The sequence below is a fragment of the Betta splendens genome, chromosome 16 (assembly GCF_900634795.4).
Source record: "Betta splendens chromosome 16, fBetSpl5.4, whole genome shotgun sequence".
In the NCBI taxonomy this organism is placed as follows: Eukaryota; Metazoa; Chordata; class Actinopteri; order Anabantiformes; family Osphronemidae; genus Betta; species Betta splendens.
Window position 1 is genome coordinate 9,993,612 of NC_040896.2, and position 16,830 is coordinate 10,010,441.

Genomic DNA, 16,830 nt, shown 5'->3' on the forward strand with positions numbered 1-16,830 from the left:
ATACAGAATTAGTTTGGCTTTGTATTTCTTGTTGGCCTATGTCAGGAGAGGTCGTAAAGCCTCAGCATGCTGGACACAGCTGGAGACACATAAACAGAATGGCAAAGCAGCTGCAGCTGTGCACTTAAATCAGCTCTTGCAAATACATTTTTAATGATTAAATATACTGCTACCAGAGAAGTACACGCACCAAGCTGTAACAATACTGCTACACGCACGCATCTGGAAATGTGGATGTGTATTTTTCCTTCATCATCCATGTCCAGCTGGATGAAGCCCACTTTTTTCCCAGTCAAATTGAATACGCAATACTCTCTAAGGTAATTAAGCAAGAAGATCCCAAATGTCTGACGTCGACTTGGAGTAATTCTCAGTACGAGGCACACGGCTCCAAGTTCGCCCTCCTCTAGGACAGCTGCTTGGAATTTATGGGGACAGAGCATCTGTGCAACTGACCCCGGAGATCTTTTTTCTGCCAGGCTCGACATGCTCTCACGTCTCAGAAGGGTGGAAACGGTTACTCACAACTCAGCTATTCTTCTTTGAGGTTGCACAGCAATTTTGCATTTGCTAAAAACGTACATGCTGAAAGTTGAGTAGATAACATGACCTGACTTTCAGGTATACTGGTGTTTGTCAGGCATGAACCAATGCTCTGCTCAGAGGACACTGTTTCTATGTGGAAAGCTTGAGTTGAGTCAGCGAACAGGGGAAAACTTGAGAGTCAATGTCAGCAAGAAACTTCCAGTTTGAGCAGGTCCACCTCCATCTGGACCGGAACCACTGCTGGACTGAGGTGATTTAAAGTGTTATGGAGGGATGATTATTCTAGATTCTGTTTCCTCTTTACAGTTTTTACCCTAACAGGTCCGTAAAGGCAGATGCATGCAACAGAAATACAACCGTACTTCGATTGCAGTGTTCACAACTGGCAGAGAAATAGATGAGAAAGATTCAGTGAAATGTCCTCCAATTACCAAGAACATAAAATAGCTCCTGCTGCTGACATTACCTTTATAATTTGAAGAAGTGTTCCACCTAGTGGTTATGAGAGGAAGTGCAACAACTTAAAAAGATGTTAAATGTTTCCATATCAAAGTTTATTGCTGACATGCATGTAGAGATCTGATGTAGAAAAATATGTTTTTTATACAAACATTTCTCATCTGTACAATTACGCAGTTGTCTGTATCTAGATGCCCATGTTCGACCAAGCAGCTTTAACACATTATCCCATTGGGTTTAAAACTACACCGCACCACATTTCATATCCTACACCAAGTTTCCAGTTGAAACCGTCAGTAATAATCAGCTATATACTTCATAACGTTTGAACCTGAACAAAAAAATTATAAAAACTGAATATATAGAAAGCCAGTAAAATTGTACTATACATCCAATTAGGGGTGACTAATTCTTGCTTTCAACTTTACTTTGAGTTCTAAAAAAAAGGGACTATTTCTTCAACCCTCTCAGTTGCTCTGACACACCATGTGAGTTCAAAATCATGCAACAGTCACGTTTTACACAGAATTTACCCTCACACTATTTCCATGCATTTCTGTTCACATTCCATCCTACCAATACAGTTCTGCAAAACAAACATTGAATGTGGTACAATCCACCATCTAGAAAAGTGAAACTAACACTTTTAGATATGTGTGTGTGTGGAGGGGGGGCATTAGCATCTACGTCAATATGTTTTTAACCTCTAGTTCACTAGCCGGTGCCATGGAAGATGGAGCAAGACACTTCCCAAAGACAATCACTTCATGTCAGCACTTAGGGTGAACACAACACCCTTATCTGGTCAACAACCTAGACTACTACAATACTGCTGCATACCTACAGAATTCACATTGAGGTGGGAGAAAGCAGACGGCTCTCACGTATTATTTTAGCCTCCTGATGTGGTGGTTGCCGGCCAACGTGGCCCATAACGCATGTCAGTTGGTATGTGTTGAAGCAAGAGCTGGTGTCTCACTGGGTGAACTACGTACAATGTGACTGGCGCAGTCGTGATGGTAACATTATTTACATACTGACCAGACAGCGCGGCCTTGTGAGGGAGGGTTTGGGGGTGATGGTAGAAAAATGAAGAGAGCACTAAGAAAACCCCTCCCGCAAATCCAGATCAGGCGCGAGCATTCGGGATCGTGTAAAAAATAGAACTATGCAAAAGTCAGTCTCAATATTAGTGTAGCTTACACCACAGGGGATGTGGCAAAATGGCAAGAGAAAAGGAAAACAAAAACATGCTATGCTACTTATCGACAGATGTGGCTAAAAGGATCAAATTTTAACATATTCCATCTGCTAAGGGAACATTTCTTAAAGCTGCATTTAGTCTCTAGAGGGAAATTATCTGATGGACTATGATCAATGCCGGTGATACAAGTCCCAGTGGTGTGTGCGGGGGTTGGGATATACACAAGAGAATAAATAAATCAACATCTAATTACAAACAAAAGAGAAAGAAATATTTGAAAGTATTCCAGAGCCTATATCCATGCAATCAGTTTGAATATAAATAAGAGCAGATACCAGTAAGCAAAGGCAAGTTGCAGTGTACAGATGCTTAACAGTCACTGGTTAGTAGCTTTGCCAAGGTTTGTAGAAATATTTCATGATTTAAAAAAAAAAAAGAAAAAAAAGGAAGAGTAAAACCGCAAAAAAGGACCCAGCAACTAAACCCAAAACCCAGAGTCTGTAATGTCATTTCTATATGAAATATTACAGTATCAATTACCAGACACTGGCTAGTCCCTCAGAGAGCCTATATATGGTGAGAAAATACAAGCATTTACAAGTTGAGCTAGAGAGGGCTTCAGAATGGCAATAGATATGTGATATTTTCCAATATTGGCAATTGCTAAGACATTAGTTCCATGGCAAGTCTTAGCAAAGCCTGCTATGGTTTTCACAGTGTCTGCCATAGCGGCAGGCCATTAACAGAACGCAGACTGGAGGCTAGCTTAAAGGGTCTGAGGCCGTCAAAGGTCATCGGCTCGACGGCTCTGCAGACTCACTTCGTGTGGCCACACACACACACACACACACACACACACACACACACACACACACACACACACACACACACACACACACACACACACACACACACACACACACACACACACACACACACACACACACACACACACACACACACACACACACACACGCGATATATTAAAGCATAGAAGGACAGTTCACATTCGTACTGAAAAACACTTGTCCCACAATCTGTCCTGATGAAGGAAAACAGGGAGGTTGGAATACCTGGAAGCCATTGATTCTGAACGAGGCCGCAGGTACCAGTTTCCTTGGCTAAGAGTAACTTTAAGACATGATTTTTGGCAAGAGAAATGTAACAGTGCCTGATCTGAACTATATTAGCACTGAGGAAGCCATCGATATGCCTTGGCAGGGAGGATCCAACAGCTGTTCCCCTATTCAGGTCTTGGCTTTGTGACTTCCAGGTACCTCACACTAGCTGCCTAGACGCTAAAAGATTAGCACAGGGATGAGCAAAAGCAGGAAACAACCTATTCTGCAAATATCAAAGAAAGCTTGTAGACAACTTCGATATCTAATATCTTCAATGCAGAAGTAGGGATCAAATGCTACTTATTCAGGTAAGTATGATAAAAGCTTATTCAGATTTTTGAAACCACTTTAAAAGGTTTCTCTGACAGAAAACATTAATGCTTTATGTCACTGGTGGCATCAAGACTCCATTGTTACAATCCCTTGTCTCAGAACAGTGAGCATGGTTTACCAACAGAGAAGAGAGACAGAGAGGTAGATTGATTTGAAGTCCAAGTTACATACAGGACCAGACTGGATCATTTTAACACAGGGAAATAGAAGAAGAAAGAGTGAAGGGGTGGAATGGAGGTATAGGTGAGTGGCATCTGTCATAAGGTTATCTTACTTTAGGCAACACCATTGACCACCAGGAAGAGAAGGGCTGCTACATGGTTCTGGCCCCGTTTTGCTCAGGGTATCCAGAAATGTGAAAGTGTTACAGTAGGGATTCTCAACAGGAGGAGGAGGAATATGAGGATAAAAGTCTCTTCAACATTCCAGGCAGAGCCTTGTGTGAAACCCCTGTGTGACTGTGTGGTTGCACAGTGAGATGCCACTGTGGATGACCTGGTCACATCTTGCTCCAGGCCTTTCTATATCCAGACACGAAGACTTAAGTTCTGGCTTGGCAGTTTATTCTGGTGCCTCCCTCATGTCTATTCTGCCGAGCCGGCCTGCAGTTCATCTATGCATGGTGCCATCTGTACGCGGGTTCAGACCAGGCACCATTTGTGCGAGCAGTTTATCTTGTTTCATCCCCTCTGGACTCCACAGGTGTCCGGAGGGAGCCCAGAGAGGCTGAGACAGCGTTTGAGGACTACTTCCGGAGGAAACGTTGTGCCAGGATGGCGGCATCCAGTGGGCTGACTGGTTGGGCATCGTGGCCCAAGCGCCTTACGGGGGGGATGCTGCCAAACTGGCGCTTTGCAAGGAAGCTCTTGGCTTCATGGATAGTGTTCTTCTCTTCAGCCAACAGGAGCTGCTGGCGCATGTAGTTCTCAAACTCGTACTGTGATGACTCTTCTATTGCCTTCGCCTGAGGAAAACACAAATATTCTGTTGAGTGTGCTGCAACGTGTGGGCTAGAAAAAAAAATATATATATATATATATGGTGTACGTGTTGCAAAGACACAATGCAAATGTAATGCAAACCTGCATAAAATGGTGATTAATCCACAAGTGCACATAATTGCACTTTTATATAATTCACCATAAAGTCTCCAACTATGCTTTACACTCTGGTTTTGTCCAGCAAAATTTTCAGCCTCTTGTGTCACTGTTTCTCTATTCATTTACCTCCTGCAGATGTTCTGGGTGATTGATCTGGTCGTCAATATCTGGCACCACCTGCAGAGGGCCACTCAACGATGACACAGACTGCCTGCGTTTAGAAAAACCCAAGGAGTATGATGATTAAAAACAAGATGGCCATCTTAAAACGTCTCATCAGAATCGAGCCATGGCCAGCAATAAACCACAACAAACAGATAAAAAAAAAACATGTGCGTACAGACTTTTTTTGGCACACACTGATTTGTAATGTATAGTCGCTCATTCCCAACATTCAATCTCTCCCAACATATTTTTTGCAGTTCTTTTCAAAGCCAGAAGATGGAGCAATTACCACGAGGCAATGATGACACTGAGAGACTCCAGCACCTCTCCTGCAGTCAGCCTTAGCTGAGGGTCCAGCACCAGCAGCTTTCGGATCAGGCACACAGTGTTCTCAGATACACGACCGTCCCTGTGTTTAAGTAATGACAAGGAAAGAAAGATTCACTTTACAGGCAAAACCTTTGCTTCAAGTACATATTTAATATTAAATTGTGTTAAGTTCTTTGAAATAACAGAAATTCTTTTGTTTGTGTTCTGTGCTGCATTTTACCATAAATGTATGGCATATAATACATCAAGTGTTACATAGATAGGACAAATGCTCACTCGGGGATGGAGTACTCAGCAGCCTTGATCTTGCGGAAGAGCTCTTGAGGTATGCTGTCATAGAAGGGGAACTGGCCATACAGCATGGTAAACAGCACCACGCCAAGAGCCCACATGTCACTGGGTTTACCACGGTACGGCCGACCTGCGCATCAGGGAGAGAGCACCAGGGTTTGTGATTGACATCACACAGTCAATAGGCAGAGGGTGAAGAAACCACAGTCTTTGCCTTGTTTGACTCAGGGGTGATTAACCATCAACAGGTTTGAATCCTGTCAAGTTACCAGGATGATAATGATTAATGAGCAAACACAAACCACGACTTCACATCCACCGTGATTCCTGGAAATCTCCAGGACTGAGAGGACTGTTTCTATAATTAACACAGAGCCACTGAATCAGCTGTGGATTAGTGATTAATAAAGTGAAGCTGCTGAGGGTGGAGCATCATGGTCGTGCATGACCATAGGCAGTGTTGTTGCAGACAGGCAGGCAGGCGGCAGCAACGGCAGCAGGCAATTATGTTAAAGCTTGTGACACACACAGACACACAGGCGGGGGATGGGGAGGGGAGGGGAAGGGGTAGATGGGAGTAGTTTCCCTCCAGTGAGTCATCAGTGTGTGAGTCACTGAAGCTCTGTTTAATTGTGTGCCTGTCACGTTAGGCTGAACCACACACGGTTCAGCCTAACAGTTCAGGTGAACTGTTGCGTTCAAAACCTGTTCAAAATGAACCTCCTGACTTTTGTTCTGTCCAGATTGGGGTTATGTAATTCCGTTATTAAATGTACAGGACAAGATGAAAGTGCATGTGCAAACAAGACTGCAGACTTGCTTTGTCAAAGCAGAACAGTGAAGTTCAACAATGGATTTCCGTTATTTTCTCTGACAAAGAAGATGTTTTACACAAAGAGCAAAGTCACTTCCTCTGCAAACACATGCCACGAGAAAATGCAACATCACAGCGATTACACAAAGAAAGAAAGAACACAGCTATTCCTAGCATTCATCAGGCCGCGGTTGCAACATACCCTCTTCCTTTATTGCTTAATAACAGGAATATCAAACGCAAGACTGACTGAATAGCATTTTGCAATGTCCTTCAAAAAGAAGTCCATAAACTGACCCGGACCCAGATCAGCATGAGTCACTGTTGTGGCAAGAAGTGGCATTCTGGGAAACACGGTGGACTATTGTGCTTAACAGTGAATAGAGCAAAAAGCATTTTCACACCTGCACAAACAGGACTCTGATGCAATCACATTATGTCAGAAGCACCGGCTTTGCCGATTATCCATTGAAAAGAACACAATGTGGTCTACTTACTACTTAGCACGTCAGGGCTGATGTAGGCTGGACTTCCTCTCTGGTCTTTCAGCAGGTCGTCCTCACTCACCAGGTGTTTTCCCAGGCAGAAGTTGGTAATGGTGATTCTGTGAGTCCTGTAAGCGAACACAAATATGCAAAGGCAGGGGAAATATGAAATCATTCTTAATCAATATTTGCATCAAATTCAAACAAATGTTCTCTAAAAACAGGTGAGTTTTCCAGCCAAACTTGATGAAACATTGTAAAAGTAATGGAAAAACAGCCTCACTCATCATAACAAATGTAGGTTTAGTGATACACAGTGTGCTCACTGCCCAAAGCACGAAGTAAACACAGGCCGACAGAGTCAGAGTCACTTGCTAACATGCAGTGTTGTTTTAGTAATCTCATGGTTCACTAGACCATAAAAACACAGCAGTATCTCATGACTGCTTTTGCACACCCAGTGCAAAAAAAAAAAAAGTTTTTCTTCTCACGTTTTTATTAAATAGTTTACTTCGGTCCACATGATGAGCATACTCTCACGAATACCTCAACCTCTAGAACTCTATAGCGTCACGGACAAAGGTTTACTAAAGATACAAGTCTTTAAAATGATCTTTTCCCCCAACTCCATGTTTGCTGTTATTTACATCTTGCAAGAACATACTAGTAGTAAAGTCTGAGATGAACCATTGGTTCAGAAGCCATGTGTGCTTATTACAGTTTCTGTTAAAACAATGCAGCATTTGCCACAGGTGTTTCAGCATTGAGGGAGAATTCAGTTTGCATGTAGTGGCGTGAATCCTGGAGTGTAAAAGCAGGAGTGTGGACCAGTTTATACCTCTGTGTTCATTTAGCAGAAAAAAGGAACAGATAAAGCTGCACACTGACAAACATATGAGTCAACTTGTGGCTTTGGTATAATCGTCTTGATGACTAAGCCTGCACAGTGATGGGCTGGCCGGGGAGTATATAAAGCACAGTAACATTTAAAATATGTACACAAACGTGCAACTTCATGTGCACCCACACAACTACTCCCATTGTGAACATGCACATGAATATACATTCATAAGCACGAGTGCACACTAAAGCAGCCACGGTCTAGAGCCTGGGTCCTCTCTGGATCACGCTCCTCACCCACATCCGCTTTCTAAAAAGCCTGAGGTCAACAGCTTCCCTTATTCTCTCTCACTTTCACACCATGCTCCATCTAACACACTCGCTGCTCCTATTACAGCATCTGGAGTCAATTCCTGTCAAACACCGACTTTTCTACCAAATGCTCCATTTCCAGTCGCCCCCTAAAAAATTTCAGGCCATTAAAATCCCTGTTCCTTGTGTAACACAACCCTTCTCCAGCTCCAGTCTGTAGAACTATGGAGTGGCCTTGCAATCTGTGCAGTGTTAAGCCACGGAAACCAAGTGCAATGCTTCAAGGATACTCAATATAAAAGCTTCCTTTATGCCTGAGTCAGTCCCTTTGTGTGTGTCCGTCACGACCCAGGCTTCTATTCTCGCGCCAGAGATTGGGTAAATGAAATTGCATGTTTCCCTCATGAGGCAGGGTCCCTAGAGACTAAAAACACACCATCCCTACTTCCTGGTCATAGGATTCCATGGAAGTCAGGAAACCATAAACCCAAACAGCCGCCTCTAATATTAAGCTGAAAATATAACAGCTGATGGACAAAAAGAAGAAGTTAAACTACACAGATCAGCAAATTTAGGTTTTTCCCATTAAATGTATTATGACATTATGGACACTGCTCATCTATTGCCATTAGGACTTTAATAAAAGGAACCCTTTAATTACGTTTATGCTTTCTTCACCAGTTTTCAGCCATTAGAAGTAATTTGTCAGACCACAGAATGCTTATGTTAATCAACAGGGATGCACCAAGAGAACAGAACACAACTAATACTTAACAAGAGTGTATTAAAAGGCAATGTTCCCCAGTAAGAACTCTGAACATCGATTTCTGACATCCTGCTTTAAGAACAGCCAGCTTTGAGAGAGAAGATGGCACCATCCCTGCATAAAACGCTGAGCTTGCTGGTGGCATTGGTGACAATCAGCTGCAGGGGATAAGAGGAGATTTTGGAGTTGGCCTGCATGTGAACTGGCCACCTGCTTAGTGGCTGTACATTCATACAATTCCAGGGTAGAGCGACAGAACAATATGAGTAAGTGTGATGCACAAAACTGGAGAGAAGTGCGGAAAACTAAAGAATAATGAGTGCACTGTAAACCAAACGGACAGTAAAAGCAGAACAGACAAGTGAAGGGTCTGTATATATGCATTTATGTATGTGTGTGTCATGCGCTGTGCTGTGAGTCAGCTTGGAGCTATGGGGCCTTTGGCAGGCCTCTCCATTGTCTGCAGCTGGAGCGAAGTGTTTCGCTTGTCTGCTCCGCTCCCTGTAACCCCCCACCACCACCTCCACTGCCGCCGCAGGTGGTCATACCCAGAGAATGTGACTTCTCTGACTGAACAGTATGTGGGACAAATTTGGTAAAGCTCAGCTATATGCAATGCAAATAGGCAACACATTTGGTACTGGTAGTTAAAACTCTGAGTCATTACTTCTATATAAACAGTCTGGCTAATCTTTAAGAGAATGTCAAACATAATCCAAAAATCTCTGCTGCGTGGAAACTTGCAGTATTGGAAGACGGCTTTGCAGATGAATATTTTTCTACCACGCAGGTTTCTGTGACCTGAGGCGCACTAACCATGGTCCTGTGCACTATGAAATACTGCTCAGAGTCACGACACAAACACCCCCGCAGAGAAGAGCAAGAGCAAAAGTAAATTCTTTCATGTATTTTGCACACAGCTCATGGTTTCCAAATAGTATTTCCAAAAAGTACAGTGAATCGAACACTAGCCTAAAGTAACCACAGTCATGGCCCCTGCGTCAGAGCAGAGCAGGGCTTTAGCTTCTGCCAACTGGTCTCACTCTCAGTCTGAGAATGTGACCCCTGCTTGAGTTTAGAGCCAAACACACACTGGATACCGGGGTGCCAGGCCTTGCTAAGGCCTCTCATGCAGAATGGTTTACTGGCAGGCTTAAATGACATTCCCACCATACAATACAAGGTTTAAGCCAGCCAACTAATATGGCTGACAGCCTGAACGGGTTTCATCTTACCGTTTGTTCAGCACCATGTTTCCCAGTTTGAGGTCTCTGTGCACAATGTTTTTCTGCATGCATGAAAAAAAGGGAAGAGAAGTTTCGTCATATATTGTGCGAGTGAATCACTGGTATCAAAACAATCAGTCTGTTTCTGGGAGTGGCAGGCAAGCATGGGAAATGAGTAATCAGAAAGGATGTACAACTAACAAGAAAAGCAATTCCCCCTCCAGTTTAAAAACAAAAAAACAAAACAAAACTATATTAAAGAATTTAAGCTTTCTTCCCTCAATGCATTAAAAAAAAAAAAAACTTTGATTTAATGGTAATACTTATTTACATATTTACAATACATTATTATTTAATGGTAATAACAATAGTCCTGACTCACCTTATGAAGGGCCTCCACCACATGCACTACATCATAAAAGATGACAATGGCCTCGCGCTCGCTCAGTCGTTTCTCTTTAATCACATAATGCTGAAGGTTTATTAGATCTGCAGTCTTGTCACTGAAATCATGGGCACATAGGCAGTCCAGCACGAGGCAGATCCGCTTCTTCATCTTGTGTACTTTGTTGGCCTCCATGTCCTCCACTATCTCATAGGCCCGATCCTGGAGAACAACAGAGAGATGTGATAGATGCTCAACCGGAAAGCACTTTTGTTATAAGCGGAGTGGGCTGCTGATATTTTGCAGAAGCACTCTCCAACTGAGGCTAATCAATACAACCTGAGGCATCCATGAATGCATCAAACTGAATGGATTCCTGTAATATACCAGCTGATACTGTTGATTCATTCACCACAGAACACACAGATTCAAGCAGAGCGGAGGTGATCAATCAGCCTGCGTAGCATGTATCTGATGTGAAATAGCCATCTATTCCTGAACGCTGGGTGGTGGAGGACAAATTACGAATGTCATTCATCTTCTTCTAACTCTAGTTATAGCAGAGCCACTACTTGTTATTGATCTCCAGATCAAGTTGTCAGTTTTTTTTTGAAGCATCCTACATTATTAACTGGTTCTCTCACGGTGGAGATGCACTATAATAACAGAATCAATACAGCAGGCCTAAATAAATCAGGGTTCATGGCTCGATGCTGCTATTCTGAGAACAGCAACAGAGTGGAGCAGACAGGATGTGAAAGACAGATGAAGAAGGAGAACAGAAAGAGGGAGAGAAGGCAGATGGAGCAGTAACAAAGTTAAAGGAGGCAGTTGAGGGTGAAGGCTCACTGTGATTGAAAAGAGCTTTAAAAAAACCTACAGATAATGCACTGTTTAATGGCCCAACTCTGATAAAGAACGTAACAAGGGTTGTTGAACATACTGCAAACTTTACTCTACTGTAATCTGAACTCTGAATATAAAGCCAATAAACTTCTCCATGGTGATGGTGGAATATTTATCTCTCAATTATACAGACTGTGCACCCACACAGTGTGAGTAATACCCCATAAATTATAACAATCAGAACTCTTCTTTACTGCCTATTATAATAAACGCCTGACTCACAATGCACCTCCAATACCTGAACGCAATAGAACTGTCAGACGTGTACCTGAAAGAGGCCATGGTGATGGACCACTCCATCCTGATTGTGCAGCAGAGAAAGGAGGGAGTATTCTGTGTGCAGCAGCATTTTTCCCTGCCTCTCCTCCTGCGTTTCCCCAGCAGAATCAGCTCGCTCCTCCAGTGTCAGGATCTGTCGTAACCACAAACAAAGACAGAGCAAACGTTAAAGGTCGCAAAGATCAGACATCAAAGAGGGAGCTTTTAGTATTTAGTATGGTAATTGTCTGCACTCTAACTTTTTTATGAATTGAAGAAACAAGTTACATTTAGAAACATTAATATTTAAAAAAGATTTGTTATTCTCAAAGTGGGGATGGGAAAGAATAACTGTAGCTTTACAACAGTAGCTCAAACTAATTTGTAGTAGACAGGCCCAGTGTCAGTGTCAGAAACTGACTGAATACAGGGTGAAAAGGTTAAAAACCACCATTCCAGGTTAGGCACTACATTCCTCCCTTTCCTTTTCCTCCTGTGAAGCACCTCTACACATGCAACTGATATTAGACGGCACCAATAGACTCATGGCCTGGTTACGTTTTTGTTTGTTTGCACCAGACTGAAACAGGACGCCATAAAGTGAATGCCAACAAAAAAAAGGTCAAAGGTTCAGATGTTTCCTGAGACATAAAAGCTTTGTTTTGCATTTGTATTGCCATAACGACTATGTGCTTAATGTGAGCAATCAAAAGAGGACATGCAGACAAGCAGAGCAGACTCACTTTGATTTGATAGAAGTCGTCTGTGTTATCCTTCCTGGCCAGACACTGGACGATGCTGGGCACTGGTGAGTTGCCCAGGCGAGGCCCTGCTAGGATAAAGAACATCTGCATGACCAAAAGGCAGGCTTCATGCCGGAGTTGTGCTCTCACTGCAACTCATTAAAGGCCGTGCATGTGCCCATTAACACCCCAAGTGCAATGTTTTCTTTGGCACTGTGTACAGCAAATAGTAGCTTTAAGTAGTAGAAAACACAGAAGTCAGACTATGGGAGAAAAACACATTTTCCAGAGGGAGAAAATAGCTGCTTCCACATAGACTTAGACTTTTCTGGCCCATGTCATGGGGATCAGTAAAATTCTTGACATTCTTGTCTCAGGCGTGCATACACACATACCCCTTTTTGACCACCGACAACCTGTGATCGTTCTGAGCTAGTGCTGTTTAAGAGTTGTCAAGAACTGAAAAATGCTTTGTTTTTTCAATGCAATGTTAATCCCAAAAATCTAGCCCCCCCGCGCCTGAGACAAATGTGGAGGTGCCACAATGGAAGCACCTTTCTTTGGCTGATGCAATGCACAGAACAGTTATAAAATAAGGCACAGACTCTACACTTTCCTCCAAACTGGCTTAAGGGAAACAACGTAAAAGAAACTCTCTCACAAAACATTTTCTGCACACTAGATGCTATCTCAGCCACAGAATTCACATCATATTTCTGGGCCTTTGGCAAACATCACTCTACTACATATGTAGTAGCTTCCTTACCGAGGATGAAGGGGCCGGCTTTCTTGGCATTACTGCCAGATATCCCAGGACACTGCAGCTTGCTGGCCCTGCCTGATGTCTCTCCAGCCCCCCTCTCTGACGAGCGCCGCTTGGACATATTGGAGCTCTGCAGGAAAATAAATCAGATTACGTGAGGGATAAAGATAGTCAAGTTAAAGGGTAAGTGCATGCATGTGACCACAAGGATGACAGAAAAAACAAATCTGTAAGCACACAATAGTCCTGCGAAGAGTAAAATAAGGACTGTACTCTGAGGTTCAGCAGCAGATCCACGGACGAACTAAGAAAAATCTGTGAAGTGGAGTGGAAAAGGTAAACTTCAGGGCAGCTCCTCCCAGGCTGTTTTAAATATCCCTCCCACACATTTACCAACACCTCGGCGTGAATTTAAGGCCATTAAAGCTCTATTCACCATGATGGCTGCTGGTGTCTGGGGTCACACCCTCAGTTTCAATCTCCCCAACAGGCAGCGTGAATGAATCACAATCTGCAATGTAAATGGGCAACTCTCACATGTTAATGCACGGAGGGTGGCAAGGTTTTCATTTTAGTTTTTTTTATTTACATAACAGCGCTGAATGACAAATCACATTTTAGCTTTTCCTGCTGCAGCAGAAACGCGTCCAGAAAATCCCTCCGCTTCTAATCTGAGCATTTTATCTGCAAATCTGCACGGTCGGCTTATCTTTGAAGACCTTCCTCTGCGAGGACACGCGCGTTCTACTAATCTGGAAAAGCCAACGCCATGATGAGGAACAAGATTCACCTGCCAAAATAACTCACATAGTCATTACACCAACTACCTGCCAAAGCAGGTCTACCTCCCAGAATTCAGAGAGCAGGAGGTATGCTTTGTTTACTGATACCGAGTTACTATGTGGTGAAACCTCATCTGTTTTCCTGTAACAGGGAAGTACTGCCTCGAACTGACAGGAATGATTCACGCTACGGTCGGCCTGCCTTGCCATTGGACAGAAACGCTTAAATGTCCAAGTGACGACATCAGCAACAGTGTGACATATGCCTCAAGCATGTACACATACAGCTTAGAGTGAAAACACGGAAATTCAGTAGACAAAAAGACAACAGTGACAAATGAAGGTAAAATGTCACTGACGGTGGTGAACCGTGCGAGTCAATTCAGGCAAATAAAATGTAAAGCATGTCATAATTTTCAAATTATACAACGAGTGCAGAGCTGACAGAAACCTTAAATATGTAACCAGTCTTACAAGGGGAACAAACCAGAGGATTTTTTTGTAATGAATTACACCAGCTTCCTCTTTCAAAACTAATCGTGCGCCACTCGCCAGTTGGCATTTTTGGGCAGAGAGGAGGCAGGACAGTTGGCAGTCAGTATGGGCTGATATGAATTCTCACTTCCATGAGGCTTTTAGTGATCCCAGACAGCAGACAGTGTCATCATCATGTCTCTCGCCCATCTGTCTCCATCTCCACTAGTCATCACCCACTGAGTCTGATGAGCTGAGGGTTTTTTTTCCCTGATTAATTTACAGAACAAGCCAGAGTGACACCGAGTCACGCTGCCAATAGTAAGAGAGCGACGTACTCCTGAGCCTGCAAAGCAACAGACAATCAGCTGCTGCAATTCACAAGATTCCCTGACATTTACATAACTAAATTCATCTACTGGTCAACGATAACTGACACAACACTGCTCCCAGTTCAGAAGAGTTTAAATTGCTTAGCTCAGCTGGAATAAGATGACAATTTAACCTGGGACCATTTCCTACATTTCGAGTTAATCTGTGGTCGCACTTTGCCTTTTTTTAAATTAACAGCTACATTGCATTTAAATCTTGTACCTTAGACTAATAACACCAACATGAGTCGTTAATAGAAGCGTCCGTAAAACACAAATCAGCCCAACTGAAGGCTATAAATCCATCTAGCAAACACCAGCCACGGGCCCTATGGCGCTGACCCCCACGCACACTTAAAAAAGCAAAAGGTCCGTGCAACCGACGAATGCACGGTGACCTCGATGACATCATCGCGATGACAGCACACAGCTATCCTTTTCTGACACTGCTGCGCCTCTCTGCACAGCAAGTGATCTGGCAAGCAAGACTGCCTCTGCTTCTGACTGGACCAGAGGGAGGACGGGAACAGATACAGCCTCTGAATCATATCACACGAAAAAGGAGGAGAGACACGCTGCCGGTGCCCACGAGAAATGTGGGCTCCCTAAATAGCATCAGAACAAAACAACCACGTAGGAGTCTCAGGATCCACCCACCCAGACTCCATGCTCCTCGTCTGGCGTTGCAGCAACAACTTAATTGCAAAATCTAGGTGGCATCAAGAAATCATGAGAGGAAAGCAGGTAGTAAACACGGGTGGAATCAAAACAAAGGCGGCCTGAATGCACGATCCAAATCAATAGGTGCACAAATAGATCACACGCAGACGTCAGGACAAAGGGATAAGGTCACAAACGCGTCAGTCGCTCGCGCTGCCTGACTGAAATGCCAATCATTCGCGCTAGCTCTCACTCAGACCCAGCTGTTTACTACGCGATTGCAATAACAACGCCCTTGACTGCACGGCGACGCTTCGGGCACAAGGTCGCGCTCACTTAACCAAAATAACTGCAAACGCGCACACACGCGCGCGCGCACGGTGACACACGGCTCGGTGCCATTTTGCGGCCACACGGTCTGGACACCGAGTCCCGGCTCCGGCGGCGATCGCCGTGACACGCGGCGGCGCGTGGCTGCAGCGCGGCGCCGACGTCGCGCCGTGCAACTCGTGCAGAGCCGTTCCACGGACGGACTGTGAACTCGAGTGGCCCGCGGGGGGAAGTGTGCCCTCGGCCACGCCAGACGCACGGCGGCCGACGGGAGACGTTTAAAAACACGGACACCGAGGCGCGTTTCCTCGCGTGCGCTGAGCACCACGTCAGACCGAGGCGGTCGAACGGCGTTAAACACACACTGTTTCGGCAGCTAGCTACACAAATAGAGGAGGGGGGACAACTTACAGCTTATGGTGAAGACACGTACAGCCCGGCTTAACTAACGCTAGTCCACATAGGAGCTGGCTAATTTCCACGGCGGAGGAGCTTCAGACACCGGCCACACAAAGGGACACACACCACAAGACGGAGTTGGGCTCGCGGTGCCAACTACACACAGCAGCCGCTAGCCGCGTTAGCTCCGTGTGAGTGTATCGCTACGCGCCAGAGCTTTTAATAGATCTGCTGACGGGAGGCGACTGCCGGCGCCGAGCTGGAGGCTCGACGGGACGGGACGGGACGGGACGGGAGGCCATTTAAACGCGGCAGGGTAACGTTCCAGCTGTCCGGCCGAGCCGCGGCGCCGGAGAGCGGCGCAGTCGCCGCCTCGCTTACCTCGAGCCAAAACCGCCGGGTAAAGTGTGCGCCGTCGTCTCACCACATGGACATGTCGACGGTGAACCGTGGCGGAGACGCGGAGCTTCTCGCTGGAACGAGAGTCGCTGCGGGCGGTTGGTTTCGGGTGCTTTAGCCTCTGTTACCGAAATGAGCAATTAAGGAAAAGCCTCCGCTCATCGCTGATCGCATCTTTCCACGGCAACAGCGCCACCTGACAACGGAAATGACGCACGCGGTTGCATGATTGACAGCTACTCTCGACCAATGGTAGCACGCGTCAGTTGGCTGGTAATTATTGCGAAGTGATGATGAAATTCTTTGCATAAAAGTTGTTCAAAGTTGCAGCATTAGCCACTTTACATTTTTGTAATTTATAATGATTA

The 16,830-nt window shown here is 44.6% G+C and overlaps 1 protein-coding gene across 4 annotated transcripts; it reads right to left on the reverse strand.

The window, feature by feature from the left end:
* Positions 1-1,078: 1,078 nt before the first annotated feature.
* Positions 1,079-16,637, reverse strand: stk40 (serine/threonine kinase 40). Of its 4 annotated transcripts, none has more exons than XM_029129121.3 (11): positions 16,445-16,637; positions 13,051-13,177; positions 12,285-12,373; positions 11,552-11,695; positions 10,375-10,599; positions 10,002-10,054; positions 6,861-6,976; positions 5,535-5,679; positions 5,218-5,337; positions 4,890-4,974; positions 1,079-4,627 (listed from the first exon to the last, which is right to left on the reverse strand). In XM_029129121.3, exons 2-11 carry the CDS (start codon positions 13,166-13,168, stop codon positions 4,409-4,411), a joined length of 1,314 nt encoding a protein of 437 aa, XP_028984954.1. In that variant the 5' UTR covers positions 13,169-13,177; positions 16,445-16,637; the 3' UTR covers positions 1,079-4,408. The 4 variants fall into 4 exon arrangements, with proteins under 4 accessions (XP_028984954.1, XP_028984957.1, XP_028984955.1 ...); XM_029129124.3 differs by having other exon boundaries at positions 12,285-12,370; positions 16,445-16,635; XM_029129122.3 differs by having other exon boundaries at positions 16,488-16,629.
* Between the last annotated feature and the right edge of the window lie 193 nt (positions 16,638-16,830).